The sequence below is a fragment of the Silurus meridionalis genome, chromosome 5 (assembly GCF_014805685.1).
Source record: "Silurus meridionalis isolate SWU-2019-XX chromosome 5, ASM1480568v1, whole genome shotgun sequence".
NCBI classification, from domain to species: domain Eukaryota; kingdom Metazoa; phylum Chordata; class Actinopteri; order Siluriformes; family Siluridae; genus Silurus; species Silurus meridionalis.
Genome location: NC_060888.1, coordinates 11,426,197 through 11,444,491, shown reverse-complemented (window position 1 = coordinate 11,444,491; position 18,295 = coordinate 11,426,197). Strand labels below are relative to the sequence as shown.

General features: G+C 36.3%; 1 protein-coding gene across 1 annotated transcript; it reads right to left on the bottom strand.

The window, feature by feature from the left end:
- Nucleotides 1-4,171: 4,171 nt before the first annotated feature.
- fam199x (family with sequence similarity 199, X-linked) lies at nt 4,172-17,684 on the bottom strand. The gene is made up of 7 exons (XM_046850421.1): nt 17,591-17,684; nt 15,302-15,483; nt 11,361-11,580; nt 9,574-9,726; nt 8,777-8,938; nt 6,014-6,256; nt 4,172-4,738 (listed from the first exon to the last, which is right to left on the bottom strand). The coding sequence occupies exons 2-7, from the start codon at nt 15,466-15,468 to the stop codon at nt 4,565-4,567; spliced, it is 1,119 nt and encodes a 372-aa protein (XP_046706377.1). The 5' UTR covers nt 15,469-15,483; nt 17,591-17,684; the 3' UTR covers nt 4,172-4,564.
- Between the last annotated feature and the right edge of the window lie 611 nt (nt 17,685-18,295).

Sequence of the window (18,295 nt, the reverse complement as noted above, 5' to 3'; positions counted from 1 at the left end):
TGTGATTCATTCGAAACTGCATTTGTGTAGACTATAATTACAATAATACATGGCTATTTGGCAATCGCACCTATCGCACAACTAATGTTAATTGTGGTTAAATGAGCACAAATCCCGATAGCCTTATTCTAAATGTAAATTTTTAAAAGGCCAAAAGAAATATGGCTGATCCAGCTGCTAAGGAAGTCCAACCCCATGTTTATACCAATTTGGAAGATGATGTTCAGCAAACACTTACACAGTGGGGGAAATAAGTATTTGAGCCCCTGCTGATTTTGTAAATTTACCTCCTTATATAATAATAATCTTCTTTTATTATTAAAAATTTTAACAGAAAGAGAAAGAATATAAATAAAACAGAAAAAAATTATTATGCAAAAATGTTGTATTTGATCAAGAGAGAATAAGTATTCAATACCTACCAACCAGCAAAAATTCTGACCCAAATTTAGTTCTGTCCCTTTAAGAACCTAAACCTAATATCAACTCGTGTATAAAAGACACCAGTCACAAAATCAACATCTTCCATTTAAACCTCTCCACCACTATTGGCAAGACCAAAGAGCTGTCAAAGGACATCAGGGACAAGATTGTAGACCTGCACAAGGCCATCAGCATGAAGCTTGGTGAGAAAGAGACCATTGTTGGTGTGATAATTCCAAAATGTCAAAAACCTTCAAAAACCTTGGTGTGATTATTGACTCGTCTTTTCTTTGAGGCTCACGTGAATAATATTACCAGGATCGCCTTCTTATACCTTAGAAACGTTGCTAAAATTAGAAATATGTTGTTACAGGATGCAGAAAAACTAGTTCATGCTTTTGTTACATCTAGATTAGACTACTGTAATGCGTTATTGTCTGGGTGTGCGAGTAAGTGCATGAATAAGCTTCACTTAGTTCAGGATGCAGCAGCAAGGGTCCTCACTAGAACTAAAAAATATGACCACATCACCCCTGTTTTATTCAGTCTACACTGGCTCCCAATAAAAATTTCGCATTGATTATAAAATGCTACTACTGACGTATAAAGCACTTAACGGTCTCGCACCGCAGTATCTGAGTGAACTTCTGTACCAGTATGATCCTCCACGCCTACTTCGATCAAAAGGTGCAGGTTATTTGTTGGTACCTCAAATAATGAAGACTACAGCAGGGGGCAGATCTTTCTCTTATAAAGCCCCACAGTTATGGAACAGCCTTCCAACCAGTGTTCGGGACGCAGACACAGTCTCAGTGTACAAGTAGAGGTTAAAAACGTATTTATTTAGTCAAGCCTTTTATCAGTAAATTTTTCTTAGGTAAAGGCGCAGATCTGGAGGGAGCATGGATATAGAGTGTTTGGTGAACTGGGATATTTGTAGGCTGTCGTCCCCTCACTTTCACACATTTACTCAGGTTTGTTGACGGTGGTGTGGTGGGTCGTCTCTTATCCCAGAGATCCCTCATGTAGGGGTTACCTTCTGGTTCTCCCTTTTAGCTATGCCGGAGTCCAAACTGCACAGTGACATTAACTACCATACAACAATAAAGATACATAATAATCCATATCCTTCTCTCTCTCTCGGTCGAGTTAAACATGCTCCTGAGGCTCCAGTGACCACTGTTCCTGCCCCTCTCCCCTCCGTGGATCTTCCCACTTCTTCCAGGCCTGCCTCTGGATAGTGTTCTCTTCGACTGGAGGCCAGCTTGGGACAGTTTCTCATCAACACCTTGGGTGGTTTCATGAAATTCCGGAGTAAGAACGGTCGCTTTGAGGATGGATTGACTGTGGTCAATGTCAACAGACTGCTACATTGACTCAGGACTACCATCATCATCACTGTACCCCGCAACATCGTATATCTGCTATAAATGGACATTCGGTGCAACCCAGATGAACATGGTTCCTCTCAAGGTTTCTTCCTTATGCCATCTCGAGGAGTTTTTCCTTGCCACAGTCGCCACCAGCTTGCTCATCAGGGACAAACTTACTTATAAAGAACATACAGTAAATTAAAACAGTTAAAAGTGCTATACAAATAAAAATGAATTGAATGGTTGGTAGGAGATCAAATACCTATTTCATTGAACAAATACAAAATGTATAAATTTCCTTTAATGGTTTTTTTTTTTAATGGATTTTATATTATATATATATATATATAAAGTCTAGAATTTTTATGGTAGGTTTATTCTTTACCAATGGTAGGTTTATTATTTAACACAAAGAAAGAGAGACAGGAAAAAAAAACATTTTCTTAGGTAAAGGCTCAGATCTGGAGTGAGCATGGATATTGAGTGTTTGATGAACTGGGATATTTGTAGGCTGTAGATATATAGATATATGTATATAGATATACATTTTTTTTCCCTGTCTCTTTCTGTGTCTTAGAATAAACCTACTATAAAATTTCTGTTCTTTTTTTTGTAACGGGGTAAATTTACAAAATCAGCAGGAGATTAAATATCTATTTCCCTGCTGTGTATGTATTGTTGGCAAAAGTTCACAATGTTTTGATCCAAAAAGATTTAATGTTTCCATTTTTACTGATATACTGCCTTTAGAGCAAACCATTTGCAATTAAGTGCAATAGTCCTGAAATGTAATGTCAGGAAAACAAGTATATTTTCAATGTACAACTTCTAAGGGGCAAGTTGAGAAAAACAAACACAAATACAGTAGAGCCTCTGCTTTTTAAACACAGTGTTCTTGTCCTGTGAACACAGAATAAGTGCTGCAGGCAGTGTTTAAACACCCAGATACCTTCTTGTGGATGTGTGCACACATGCCCACAGCATTAGTGTCAGAGTGTCACAAGGTGTCACCTAACTTTTTAATATAAAAATAAAAACCACAGGGGCTCCTTGTCCACATAATCTTGTCAGTTCCTTCTGTTCATTGTTTGATTTTATCTCAAATCTATTATTTTCTGGTCAACACCTTCTTCCAGGTGATCACTTTGGCCAGAAGATGGAAGGCTGCATGCTTTATTGCTAAGCCTGCCATGCATATACTGGCGATTAGATTTTCTACTTGTGGACAAATGCAGAGTTCCTGCTAATGGTCATATCACTCACTTTTAAAAGGAAACAGACTATGCAGTCCTTGTTATGACCAGTGTATGCTTCATGGTTCAATGTGGTCATTAGATCAGTTGATCATCTCTTTTATTTGTGGAAAGACTTGTGAAGCTCCCCAGTATAAGCAAAGACTGACCCACTGGGTGGTATATGCTAACACCAGGGCAAATGCCCAGCATACCACTATGAGTAGTGCCTCCTCATCATATGCAGTGTGTGTAACAACCAAATTGGGTATCGCCATGCAGGTGTTTAAGCACTGTTCCTGTTGGTGAAGAGGGGTATAATAGAACAACATACAAAATGACATGTACTTTACTGAACAAAATTATTCATGAAACCGATCATAGGAACTTTTACGCACTCAATCTTTATCAAATAAATGTGAAACTTATGACAAGATTTCAATTAAATAAACATAGAAATCCCCCCCTTTAATAGCTCCTTATTAAAACAAATCTGGTTTATGCAAGTCACACTACTTAATTTCTTAGTGAGTTTAAACCTTAAGACACAAACATCCGATAACCAAAAGGTTGAACTAAATTCTCCAATGATAAGTGCATACTATAAAGATTATAATATTTACAAAGAAAAAAAGTCACAAAATTATTGATTCACAAGGACTGATGTATATTTAGCTTCATGTTCAGTAATTCTTATGTTCGTTTCTCTAAACATGCCCAACACTTGAAGTATAAATGAAAGACCTCAGACATAGATGCTTCTAGAATGTAGCACAAACCAAATTCCAAAAAGTTGTGTAAAATGCAATTATAAAAGTAAGACAATGCTAAACCGCATTTAGCATCTATTACAACAGCATGGCTTCATAGCAGAAGAGTCAGAGTGTTGGACTGACCAGCCTACAGTCAGTGGGTCATTTCGCCAATTGAAAAAAATTTTAAACAAACAAACAAAAAAGTCCCGGGACTATTGAGCAGCTAAAATCCTGTATCAGTGATAAATGGGACAACATCCTCTCCCAAAACTCCAGCAACTGGTCTCCTCAGCCCCAGATGTATACAGGTCATTGTTAAAAGAAAAGGGTTTGCTGAACAGTGGTAAACTTACCCCTGCCCCAACTTCTTTGAGACATGTTGCAGCCATCAAATTCAGATTGACTTTTAATTTTTCAGTAAAATGGTACATTTCCTCAGTTTAAACATTTCACATTTTTTCTTTGTGCTATTGTGATTTAAATATGGGTTTATGAGATCTGCAAATCATTGCACTCTGTTTCTATTTACATTTTACAGTGTAATTTTTTGGACATGGGGTAATACAAATTAATAGACACATTTTTGGTCTAGTTAAACAAGTAACTGCGTGCTACTTGAATTTTTGACAATTTCATTTTATTACTTACAAGTAATATTTATTTATCAGGTTTTGTTTGTTATCTGCTTGACTTGTAGTTAATGTACTTAAAAGTGAGAGAATAATGACAGAGGTGGAATAAATGACAAGAATTAGAGGGAGCACTGAATAATATGCTTTCATCACATTAAGATGTCTATGTCATCACCATGGTCATCCTCTTCAGTGACTTTAAGCGACAGGACCTCTTCATTCAGAAACAGACCACTCAGTCTTTCCTTGCGAGCCTGTCTCTGTTCTTTCAGATGTCTTTTACGCAGAGCCTTCTGCTGCAGTTTTCTCTGCTTAGAGCGTTTCTATAAAAAGGATGGCAAACCATATAAAAACCTTAAACAATTATGCATGTCATTCAACTAAACTCAAAATTGTGCAATACACACTTATTAAATTGTACTTTGTTTTGCTGTGAAATGGTAAAATAAAAAGAGCTGTGAAAAGTTTAGCGAGAAAAAGGATACAGGTTTAGCAACAAGGTGACAAATGTAATAACTGACACGCTTTTCAAAACAATTGAGCTTTTTATTAGGCTAATAGACTAGTGTATTTCTAATAGATAATTATTTTTATTTTTCGTAAATGACCTAGGTTTTTTATTTTGGTCCTCAGGATTTAATTTCTATTAAAATACCGTAATTTCCGGACTATAAAGCGCACCCATATATAAGCCGCACCCACTGAATTTTACAAATATTTTTATTTTTAACATAAATAATTTTAAACATAAATAAGCCGCACCTGTCTACACTAATGAACTTTACACAGGCTTTACAGAAAGACAGTGTCTGTTACACACGGTGTAACGAGTGAAATATGTTGCGCTTCCTTTAGGAGCATAGCGGTATTTTGGGAATAGCCTGCCACTGCATTTTTCCGCTATTACTGCATGTGTGCAAGAGGAGGATTATGTCCTTATTATTTTCTGATGCTGATTTCTAAGTTTCTTTGATTAACCCATAACGCTGTTGCCAAGAAAAATAAAAAAAAGCATGAGTTTTGGAAACCTGTCTGTGCTTATATGATTTCTGTTGCAACTGGAGTTAGTGAGCTCTCCCTTCACCCAGACTCAACACGTTACAACGTCTTGTATCGTAAACAGTAGCCTACCAAGTAAGTCATTGTTCACTGTCTTCCTTCTTCCTTTCACAACTATTTCTCTCGGGAGTTTATCTTTTGGCATCGTCGTGCGTTTAAAAAATAACTTTTTTTTTTCTCCCGATGCCGTGCAGCTCAGAACACAGGTGAGGTCCGTTTTTCGTTTCCGTTCGGAAATTTCATTAGTCTAATGTTATGTTGCTCAGTTTTTTGGCTTGAAGTTTGTGAAACCGGGAAAAACCCAGGAAAAATTCATAAATAAGCCGCTTCGTTGTTTAAGCCGAGGGGTTCAAAGCGTAGGAAAAAAGTAGCGGCTTATAGTCTGAAAAAAAAAACGGTAGTAGTTTGTACCCTATAATACTAAATCCTTAAATCCTTGAATACGGTTCTATTCAAGCTGAAATATTCAAAAATATTTAAGGTGCTTCTCTGTTTAAATGTTTTACAATAGAAAAAAAAAGACATCATCTTATGTTTACCTTGGAATCTCGGATGCGCTCAGCCACAGTGGCCAGGTTGCCATCGCTGTGAGCACAACTAATGCTTGTGGACGAATTGGAGCTTACTGATCCTGCACTGCTGCTGGTGCTGCTAACCATGCTGACATTGCTGCTGCTTTGCACACTTACAGCACTGCCACTGCTGGGGACACTCCTTTTCCAGTTGTCTCGCATGCCTGTGGGTCTCTGGCGTGGATTGTGTTCTCTGATGTAATTCCTTACCTAGATAATCACAAAATTATTAGACACTTTATTAGATTTGGCTTACTTCCATTTACACTCTACCAACAAAAGAACACTGCTGACCACATACAGAATCTCACAAAAGTGAAAACCCCTCACATTTCAGCAACCATTTTAGTATATCTTCTCAAGGGACAATACAATAGGAATTAATCTTCGATATTTTTTTAGAGTAGTCAAATGTGCAGCTTGTATAGCAGTACCACCGTGCTTGACTGTAGGCAAGGCACAATTCTCTTGGTACTCCTCACCAGGGCATGGCCACCCATGCTGGACACCATCTGAGCCAAACAAGTTTATCTTGGTGTCATCAGACTACAGGACATGGTTCCAGTCAGTGTTGTGCTCGTTACTAAAAAATAGTAACTAGTTACAGTTACTCGTTACTTCATTCAAAAAGTAACTCTGTTACTTTGTTGATTACTTACACCAAAAAGTAACGCGTTACTGTTAAAAGTAACTTTTTTGTTACTTTTTTAAAGAACCTTCTTTAATGTTCCCATTAATGCCCTTATATGCGTTATGGTCTACAAACACAAAACTGACTTAAACACAAAGTAATTTTTAAACACTGTTTTATTAAAGTCAGACCAGCACAAACTGAATATATCACAAGGATTTCTGAAATAAATAACAAAACAAGCTGAATAATATATTCACAATCAAAAACTAAAGTGGCTTCTGCTGTTGTGTTGAGCTCTTAAAAATGTTCCTTTCACAGCTGAAGTATGAAAACTATCAACAATGTAGAACAGAACACCGGGTTAGCTTCTAGCTTCTAGCTCCTCAGGCATGGAGGTCCTGGAGAAGCTTCGACAGATTGGAGTTGCTGTTTATCGCAGTAGATACGAGCTTCGAACCAGAAAGACACAACTTACATTTGACTTAAAGGTTTTTTCCTTTATACTCAGCTAAAGTGAAATAATGAGCATATTTCCACTTTGAGAAACTCGTCTTGCTCTCACCTCGACATTACTACCGCACAGACCTGAATAAACGGAGACACGCCCACAGTGCATCTTCTTCGTGTATACAGAGGTTTATCCACCAATCCTACAATGCGTCTTCTTCCTGTTTACAGTGGTTCATCCACAAATCCTACAATGCTTCTCTACTGTAAACAGGTTAGGCTGTAGGCTACACTTCAGCCGAAATTAATTCATTTAAAAAAGTAACGGGTAACGCACCATACGGTAACAGTAACGAAGTTACTTTATTTTTTAAAGTAACGCGTTACAGTATTAGTTACTGTCAAAAGTAACGCGTTACCGGTAACGCGTTACTAGTAACGTTACTACTAGTAACGCGTTACTGCCCAACACTGGTTCCAGTAATGCACGCTCTTGGACAGGTTGTCTACAGAATATGTGGCAGATTAATAGGACATGTGGCTTTGTATGGTCAAATTACGTACAGCTGTTATCACTTAGTGTGTACTCACTTTTGTTGCCACTTATTTTGACATTAATGGCTGTATATTGAGTTATTTTGAGAGGACAGTAAATATGTACTGCTACACCACCTGCACATTGACAGTTTTTACATGGTCACAGCTGCACATTGACTACAGTGGTACCTCTGAATACGAATGCCCCTGAATACGTCTCCTTTCAAGCAATAATTCTCCCTCCTTCTCCTCCGAATGTCATCTCCATCATGCCAGCATTCACTCTTCTCAAAGGTAAAGTACCCAGTAAAGATAATGGTTAACTCTTTTAGATGTTTAGGCACTATTTTTAAATGCTAAATACTAAATAATAATAGTGCATATTGGTTGTATTTTTATATTAATATTTTGGGTTGTCCTGCTTTTTTTCCCAAGTTGAGAAAATATAGGAAAATATAATAGCTGTTGTCTTTTTAGGTGAAAAGGTCAAGTCTCTGTTTATTTGTAAAAGATCACTTTATGATCAAACTAACTGCTCAGGTTATATTTGCATGTGGTTCTTTCAGTTCGCCACCCTTTTTAACAAGATGAAAGAGAATGAGGAACAGTGCATTTGACTAATATAAGTCCTAAAACAAGCCAAGGTCCTAATGTGTTCTTGTGTTGGTAATAAAAATCTCCTATATTAATCTATTGTTCATGGCTATATATATATATATATATATATATATATATATATATATATATATATATATATATATTGTGCTATATTCTTCACTTTACATGTGCAAAAATAACCAATGGCTTCATAAGCATGTGTAAAATGTGTTCACTTTTGGCTAACTTAATGTGCATCCTACTGTGGTGCAGTGATATTAACAGTATTTATTTTAATTACAACCCAAAGGAATAAAATTATGATAAATGTTTCTAGAATTCTACCTTATAAACAGCAGTATAACTTTTTACTGCACCCTTTCAGCCCAATTCATTGTGGGTTTTAATTAGTGTGTCATTCCATAACATAGAAAGCACAACATACAATACTAAATGCTTAGATATACATTTTTAATTTCTCTCTCTCTCTCTTTTTTTTTTTTTTTTTTACCAACCTGTTTTAGTTTATCATCCGTGAGGCAGTTCAGCTCAATGATGAATTCGCTGTCTGTTGGAGATATCTGAGCACTCGGGTCGATTATTTTGATTATGTCAAGTTGCTCCCTCAGTCCCATTTCTGTACTCACTTTCCGGCTCAAATACTCAATATACTCCACCTAAAAGAAAAACAGGCAATGTTTTTAGAAGCCTGCAAACTGTGTGCCAAACCAATTTTATTCCTTTTGTATCCATCTTGAAATCATCATTCCATTTAAAACAGATCAATAATCAATATGTATTATGTAAACTCTTTTTCTTTAGTCTTTTGACTGTTAGCTAAGGACTGTCTACAGACATTTATAGAATAATGCCATGTAGTAAATATCACACATTATATATATATATATATATATATATATATATATATATATATATATATATATATATATATATATATATATATATATATATATATATATATATATATATATATATATATATATATATATATTTTTTTTTTACAGTTTGATAAAACTGTAGAGTAACACCAGACAGCATAACCAATTTAGGGTTTTTTTTTGTCTTTCTGGACTCGCAGTCATTGATTTCTATGGCACTGTCTGAATTGTGACTGTGTCAGAACTCACACAATCATCTGAGGATTGAACAAACACTTTTCTGTTGGCTCTCTTGGAAGACACATATCATTTATAAAAACATTTGTTTAAGTTAGTAGTATACTGAGACTTATAGTACACTTTGCTTATGAGACTTGAAGGATCATTTAAGCCAATTTTGATGTCAGACATACCTGTTCATCATTAGTCATGGCACTCCAGGGAAGTTCATCTAAGTTCCTATTAGGTTTGGTCTTTCGTTTTGAAACAAGGCAAGGTGAGCTTGGTATACTGGGTATGATGTCAGAGAGGACATCACTACTGCTGGCAATATCACTTCCTGGTAACTAAAAAAAAAAAAAAAAAAAAAGAAAATGCAAGTTTAAGCAGCTTAAATATGCAAACATCAAGATGAAAGCCCTTTACACATTTTTGTGCGTGTGATATGACTTGCAGAGGCCCAAACAAATGGTTTCACATCTACACTTAAAATACACTGCCTGGCCAAAAGAAAATAATTAACTAAACAAATAAGTAACATGTGGTTGTGGTACAGATGTTACTTTGTTTATGTTTGGCCTGCAACAAGCAAAGAAAGCAACTAAGGTGATTTCTAAAAGTATTGAAATTAGGTTTAAAACTGTTTAACACAATCTTGACTAGATAATTGGAGATCAATTTGTAAAATCTAAAAAAAAAAAAAAAACAACAACAGTGAACTCACAGCTATGTTTAATAGTGAAAGTAAGAGCATAATCACACGCCTGATTAAAAAAGAACATGGTATTGGGACTACACAGAAGTATAGTCTTATTAACTTCACTTATCGCTAAAGATAATTGGAAAACGGCTTTAATTTGCCAAAAGCATATACAGTGAGGAAAATAAGTATTTGAACACCCTGCTATTTTGCAATCTGGACTCATCAGACCACATGCAGTATACAGTGAGGAAAATAAGTATTTGAACACCCTGCTATTTTGCAAGTTCTCCTACTTAGAAATCATGGAGGGGTCTGAAATTGTCATCGTAGGTGCATGTCGACTGTGAGAGACATAATCTAAAAAAAAATCCATAAATCACAATGTATGATTTTTAAACTATTTATTTGTATGATACAGCTGCAAATAAGTATTTGAACACCTGTCTATCAGCTAAATTCTGACCCTCAAAGACCTGTTAGTCTGCCTTTAAAATGTCCACCTCCACTACATTTATTATCCTAAATTAGATGCACCTGTTTGACTGATCTAGAGAAGATCTGTGTGGAGGAGTGGGCCAAAATCCCTCCTGCAGTGTGTGCAAACCTGGTGAAAAACTACAGGAAATGTTTGACCTCTGTAATTGCAAACAAAGGCTACTGTACCAAATATTAACATTGACTTTCTCAGGTGTTCAAATACTTATTTGTTATCAGCTGTATCATACACATAAATAGTTAAAAAAAATCATACATTGTGATTTCTGGATTTTTTTTTTTTTTAGATTATGTCTCTCACAGTCGACATGCACCTACGATGACAATTTCAGACCCCTCCATGATTTCTAAGTAGGAGAACTTGCAAAATAGCAGGGTGTTCAAATACTTATTTTCCTCACTGTATACTGCATGTGGTCTGATGAGTCCAGATTTAGTGATGGCTGCATCTTGGTAAAAAGCTACTGCACCAATCATGCCATGTGCCTAGCATACAAGTCTGTAGTGAAAATGTTATGATCTCAGGTTAAATCGTGAATGCATGGCGTAATTAACCAAAAAGGTAGTCCAACAAATTAATGCACATTTAACATATCACAAAACTAGAATCACATTTAAACTAAAATTAATTAACATACACAAAATGTAATGAACAATTTGAGGTGAATTCAGATGCATTGTAACCCTAATACAATAACTTATTTTTAGATTGTATCTTTAGAGCCTCAAAGTCAAATGTTGGGTCTAAGCAACTATTAGATATGTGCCATTGATGAACCTCACCTGCCACTCAAACTCACTGTCAGACCAGTCCCAGTATGTGCTGATTGAAGATGATACATCACTGCAGACGCTGCCTTCTGGGAAGAAGTCAAAAGATGTGAGATCCTGATCATCCAGGAGAGAGAAGCAGTCATCTTGGTCTCCGACTGACACAGAAGAAAAGAGCTCCTCACTGCACTCTGAACTTGCCACACTAGTGCCACAAGAGGTCAGGTTCCATCTGGACCAAAAATGCAAAGGGAATGCGATTAAAACCAGATAGAAAAGGTTTGCCATGAAAAAATTTTATGTTGGCTTCAGAGAGTCAGGTTGAGAGTTTAAAATAGTTTTATGAACTTGATAATTTGAAGCTAATAGACAGAAAGAAAGAAAAGGTTGACAGACAGAATTTACTTGTAGAAGGATAGATACTGATATAGAGTAATTAGAATAGATAGAAGCAGACAAAAAGAGAAATAAAAAGTAACTGTTCCATGCAGTGATATGTGTAATGTTCGGTCACTTACTATCAAACAAAGCTAATTTTAATATTTTTACAAAAAGCTGTTAGCAAAATGTTAGCTTGCTGACTAACAAACATGGCAAATTTTATTATTGTGAACACAGTGAATGAAAACGCAATGCGCCAGGTTTACCCTCTAAGAGATATGAAGGGGTTTTGTAATAAGAGCATGTCAGCCAAACAGTGTCAAAGATGTTATAAATAACACAGATGTTTTATTGCAAAAAGGCTGCAATGCTGTAAAAAAATAAAAAATAAAAATAATGTAAATGAAAAAATGTAATGATTTGCTAATCCCATAAACCTATATTTTTTCCTCAATGGAACATAAAATTTGAAACTTTTAAGTATAAAACTAGATACAACAAAACAGCCTTTATCAATTCTTCTTGCACTGTTTTTGAAGGAATTTGGCATGTAGGTTGTTCTAAACAACTTGAAGAACTAACCAGGCCTTCTGTCTCTACATGTAATCTCAGATAGACTTGATGATGTTTTGGCCCTCTGTGGGGCCAAAACATCAGTTCCAGGACTTGTTGTTCATTTCAAAGTTCAAGATAGTTCTTATTGACATAAGCTTATGGTATTGCATAATGAAAAGTATCTGCCTGTATTTCTCAGCATTGGTAACACCATTAATTCTGAGCAAATCTAACTCCATTTGCAAAAACGAAGCCCCAAACTTTCAAGGAACCTCCACCATGCTTCACTGATAACTGCAGACACTGGTCTCCAGCCCTTCACCAAACAAACTGCCTTCTGCTACAAACAGATATTTCAAATTTTGACTCATCAAACCAGAGCAGCGGCTTATATTTGCATCAGCTTATATGCACACAGTTCCTGTGTTTTTGTGCACATGTGAGTTGTTTAACCTTGTTTTCAAGGTATGAATTTTGGCCACAATTCTTCCATAAAGACCGCTTTTCGCCAGACTTCTCCAAACTGTAGATGGGTTTACCTGGGTCCCACTGGTTTCTGATAGTTCTTTGCTGATGACACTGCTGGACATCTTGCAAAGTCGAAGGGTAAGCCGCTGTCATCTGCTGCATTATGTCCAAAATAGCTTGAACAGCTGTGCTCAGTTTTGCCATGGCAAATGACCTGTGACATGAAACTGTCTTCCACAACCTAATCTTTGTAGCAGAATATTGATGTTCGTCACCCAGTTTTAAGCTTCCTATACACCTGACTCTGATCTTACAAAATTCCTGATTCTATGCAGGCGAAAAAATAGATGCTTCTGCAATTTTCTTCTGTTTGCTCACTTTGCAATTTATAAACAATAAAAAAATATATTTGATATACACTGGCGATCAAAATTAGAGAACAATTTATAAACAATTGAACAATTCTGAAATAATGTCATCTTCACTGCTCAACAGTTGAAGGAGTTTTTGTCCTGTCTATACCATGCTACCAGAACACCTTTTCCACAAATTAACTAAGGCATTTAAAAAAAGAAAAACTTTATTTTACAGCAAACACACTGATCAAAATTAGAGAACACTTTCAGATACCTCCCAGTTATTGGTGTTAATCTGGAACCTGGTGCTAATTTCCTTGATTATCTGTCAACCCCTATTTAACTGGCAGCCTAACTTCCAGTTTCACTGACTCTGCAAGATGGTGGGCCGTTCTAAAGTGACTGAAAGCCTCCGGCAGCAGGTTGTCCAGATGAAGGCCAAATGGATGACGCTATCAGCCATAGCAAGACAAGTTGGTCGTTCCAAATCTGTGATTTCAAGAATATTGAATCTTTACAACATCACAAACTCATTCAAGTCCGCCAAGAAGGCTGGTTGTACACGGAAGACAAATACAAGAGAAGACAGGATACTGCGGAGGATCTCAATGGGCAATCGTTTCCACACTGCAGCTGGAATTGCTCACCAGTTCAGCGCTGAACAGGGTAAGGATCTGTCTCGTCATACAGTGTCGACGTTTAAGAGCATTTGGGCTGAAAGCCCACTCTGCAGTGACCAAACCTCTCTTTAGCAGAAAGAATTAAAAGGCTAGACTAAGCTTTTCTGAGAAGCATGTTGTGTGGACAGAGGAGAACTGGTCCAAAGTTCACTTCAGTGATGAAAGCAAGTTTAATTGATTTGGGTCCGATGGGAAACATTATGTTCAACGACAAACTGGAGAAAGACTGAACCCAAAGTGTGTAAAGAAGTCAGTGAGAAAGTGGAGGAGGAAGTGTCATGGTTTGGGGCATGTTTTCTGCAGCAGGAGTTGGGCCTCTTATACAGCTACATTGCAGAGTGAATGCAAATGTTTATCAGAACCTTCTTCAACAACATATGGTTCCTTCCATGCGTTCATCACCCAATCAGCCCGCAGTATTCATGCAGGACAACGCTCCATGTCACACAGCAAAACAGGTAAAGCAGTTCCTTGAAACTGAAAACATTGAAATATCTCAAACCAATAGAGAACCTCTGGAAAATCTTCGGCGGCAAAGTTATGGCCAAGAAATCATAATATATATATATGATGTTTGAAGATGGGTCGAGGCTGGGTCTTCCAACATGACAATGACCTGAAGCACACAGCCATGATAACCAAGGAGTGGCTCTGTAAGAAGCATATCAAGGTTCTGGCGTGGCCTAGCCAGTCTCCAAACCTAAACCCAATAGAGAATCTTTGGAGGGAGCTCAAACTGCGTGTTTCTCAGCGACAGGCCAGAAACCTGACTGATCTAGAGAAGATCTGTGTGGAGGAGTGGGCCAAAATCCCTCCTGCAGTGTGTGCAAACCTGGTGAAAAACTACAGGAAATGTATGACCTCTGTAATTGCAAACAAAGGCTACTGTACCAAATATTAACATTGACTTTCTCAGGTGTTCAAATACTTATTTGCAGCTGTATCATACAAATAAATAGTTAAAAAATCATACATTGTGATTTCTGGATTTTTTCTTTTTTTAGATTATGTCTCTCACAGTGGACATGCACCTACAATGACAATTTCAGACCCCTCCATGATTTCTAAGTGGGAGAACTTGCAAAATAGCAGGGTGTTCAAATACTTTTTTTGCTCACTGTGTGTATATATATTATATATATATATATATATACACACACACACATATATATATATATATATATATATATATTATATATATATATATATATATATATATATATATATGATGTTTTTTATTTAGCTTTATAAAGACAAAATGCACATTGGTATGATTGAGAACTTAGAAAATGTTTTCCTAATTTGCATTTTCATTTTGATTGAATTAACCATGCATTAAAAAGCCGGTACTGTGAATTGATTTGAATTCAATTGATTGTAATTGCCATGTACACTGTCTGCCAGAGGTTTGGAAACACCTAGTATTTTATAATTTTTGAGACACATACATGCTCCTTTTGTTTAAATACAACAAACAACAAGACAATGTGTTTAAATTTAATTATTGTTATACCTGTTGCTGTGGAAGCGGTGCAGAGGGTCTGTCCGATGACAAGAGGACAGTCGATAGCCAAAGTCACTAACATCCACTGTGCCATCTTCACTGAGGTTCCCCTGCTGCAAGAGCATTGGAAAAGGCTCCTCAGGAGAAAGGAAGTCCTCATGAATGCTATCAGACATTTGTAACCTGAATACCTGTAGGGGAAAATAATTAAAGTGATTTCTGTCAATGCTTTATAAACATTGCAAATATTATACAAGCCCTTAATAACTCCAAACCATCAGATGTGTAGTTATTATTTTCTGAATTCAATTTAAGTTTTAATACATCATTTATTTGAATTTCTATTTGCTAACTCAGAAATGTATTTTCACAAGAGTTAAAATACATAGAGTAATACATTTTAAACATAATAATATGGAGTCTTTGCAAGGGGTTTGTAATATCAGTGTGTGCCTTGAACTGAATACAGAACCTAAAAAATAGATTTTTCTAAATAATATATAAACATTGTATTACAGCTAAATATTTCATGCAGAATATTGTACAAAACTAAAGCCTATTCACACAAAAATAAATAAATAATTTCTAGGTTTTAAAATAATAAAAGCTTACCAATAATTGCTATTTAAATAATGTTTCCACATAAACATGACCACACATGATAGCATTTTAAGTCTCTCACTGTTTTTTGTTTTGTTTTCTTGATTGATGTGTTTGCTTAAATTGTGGAGAACATAAAAAAAAAAAAGCATAGAAAGATATATTCCTTTTTTTTTTTTTTTGAGTAGTAGTAGCAAATGCCAAAGAGGCAGGGGAAATGAATGCTACATAAAAGGAAGAAACAGGGGAAATGTGGAGAGCTCTAAACTGACACCACAAATCAGACTAGTATCAGAGATGAACGAGAACACTCCTGTAGTCAGTAATTGCCCACCAGGTATGCAGGTTACATAAGTTGTGCCTGCAAAAATAAAATAAAATTCCAGTACGCAATTGAAATCATTAGCATCTAAATACAATGTAGAATACTTGTGGAATACGGATTGGATATTATGTTATTTTACAAAGTACAGAGGTGAAGCTTCAGTCCAATCACAACTAAGGTTTCTCTTTAGGTAGACAGAAGAAGAAGCTTTAAGCGTGAGTGGTGCACAATTCACCCTGTTTCTCCACAAATGCAGACTCTACCTCCTGTTCTGCTTGTAGACATTTCAGACTCACCAGCACACAGAATCAGTGCTCACTGCATGCTCAGGATATCAAAACTGGAAGAAGTTGATATTTAACGAATATATTACTTTATTTAATCATTTATTGCGCATTTTAATGCCTGTAATTTCCTTATATTTTACATGCTATCTGTGTTGTTTAAATAACCTGCCTAATGTTTCTCATTTGTACAATTTCCCATTTTGTAATGTTATGAGAGTTCAGGGTAAAGGCTTCTCTAAATAAACGAAACAGTTGAGGAATGTCTGCTCTAATATACAGATATAGAAAGCAAAGGGTAGAGTGTATATATTTGTGTGTGAAAGACTTGTGTTCATTTCGTTTAATGGGAGTCCCATAAGATTTGTTTTCTTCCCCGACTTCATGAAACGGGAATTTTATTCTGAAATTATTCAATTACACGTTTCCTTCTTTTTAAAGCGGTAATGAAATGAAATGTTAGAAATGATACTTTATAGTATACATTTAATCAACGCTAAATTCAGTAAAATGTACATTTGTCTGTAGAGTTTGCTGTTGGCACAGTAAGTCACAGTCTCTAGTGATTTATTTATGATTACTTTAATTTTATTTTATTTTTAAGGCCTGGTCATTTTAAAACCTCTTGGAGCAAAACATTACATACATTACAGCATAAACATCGGTCATTTTTTTCCTACCACACGATTTTTGGTATCTGGCTCCAGTTTAATGCGGACCCCTAAAATGACGACATGACTTACGTCGTTCTATCAAACAGACCCGCTGCTACGGACTAGAAAATCCAAGTCTTTTCACTTATCAGGCCAGAAAAAAAAACAAGCTGCTGTTTAACTGTCAGTGTATAAACGCGATATAAGACTTGTTGACTCGTCATGAACCATCGATCGTTGCTGGGTCTCAACACACCAGGCCTTCGAGGAAGCGCAAAACCTTAGTTAGCTTATGCTATCATGGTACAATACGCAATCATGAGCCAACTACAGCGTAGCTGCTTATATCTGCTGATTAAATGAATACTCGCGACTCCAAAAGATAATAAAGATTTAACAATAAACAATAGCCTTATTCTGAAGCGTATATACATACCTGTATTAATATCCTCACTGCAGCAACACATCCGCTCGTACAGTTTACGCCTGTCCTCTGTCACATGACCAACAATCCCCCCCCCATCCAGTCGCTCCAACGCGTCAGCCATAAACTCCGCCCACTGAAGACGTTAGGCGTGTTCACGTGGGTTTAACCTTATATTATATGCTTAAACAATACTAACTTTTAAGTGCTTTAGTTATTAACGGCGATTTTTTTTCAATTCAACCCAGTCGCTCAAAACGTTTGATTCCAATAATATTAAACAGATAAGCAAGGGATAAGCAGATAAGCCAATCCCATAAGCGCATGAGTCGGTCAGATGAGATCTTTGACTTGATGACAGAAAACACTAACACTGTATATTTGGTCTGCAACAATGTTTACATAATACATTTCAAAGTATGGTAATACTGTATGTGTCAAAGTAATACCCGCATGTATCACAAAATCCCAGGAGAATGCCCAGGGAATTAGGCTCTGAATCTTGATGCCAGCTTTCATCCATGTGATGTAAAAGAAAAGTTGATTCATCATACCAGTCCACCTTCTTCCATTTTTCCATGGTCCAGCGAAGATGCTTACATGCACAATATATTCTTATTTAGCAGAGGACAGGGGTAAGCACAGGCACTCTGACCAGTCTTCAAGGCTTGCCTTTACAAGTGTTCAAGCAATTCCACAGCCAAACACACCTGAGCA

Bases quoted from the DNA above. Each gene is read 5' to 3' on its own strand.
- fam199x (XM_046850421.1), bottom strand. From the start codon at position 15,468: ATGTCTGATAGCATTCATGAGGACTTCCTTTCTCCTGAGGAGCCTTTT. The intron at 8,939-9,573 runs GTATGTCTGACA...TTTTTCTTTTAG, and splicing joins CCATGACTAATGATGAACAG to GTGGAGTATATTGAGTATTT. The intron at 4,739-6,013 runs GTAAACATAAGA...TCCTTTTTATAG, and splicing joins AGCGCATCCGAGATTCCAAG to AAACGCTCTAAGCAGAGAAA.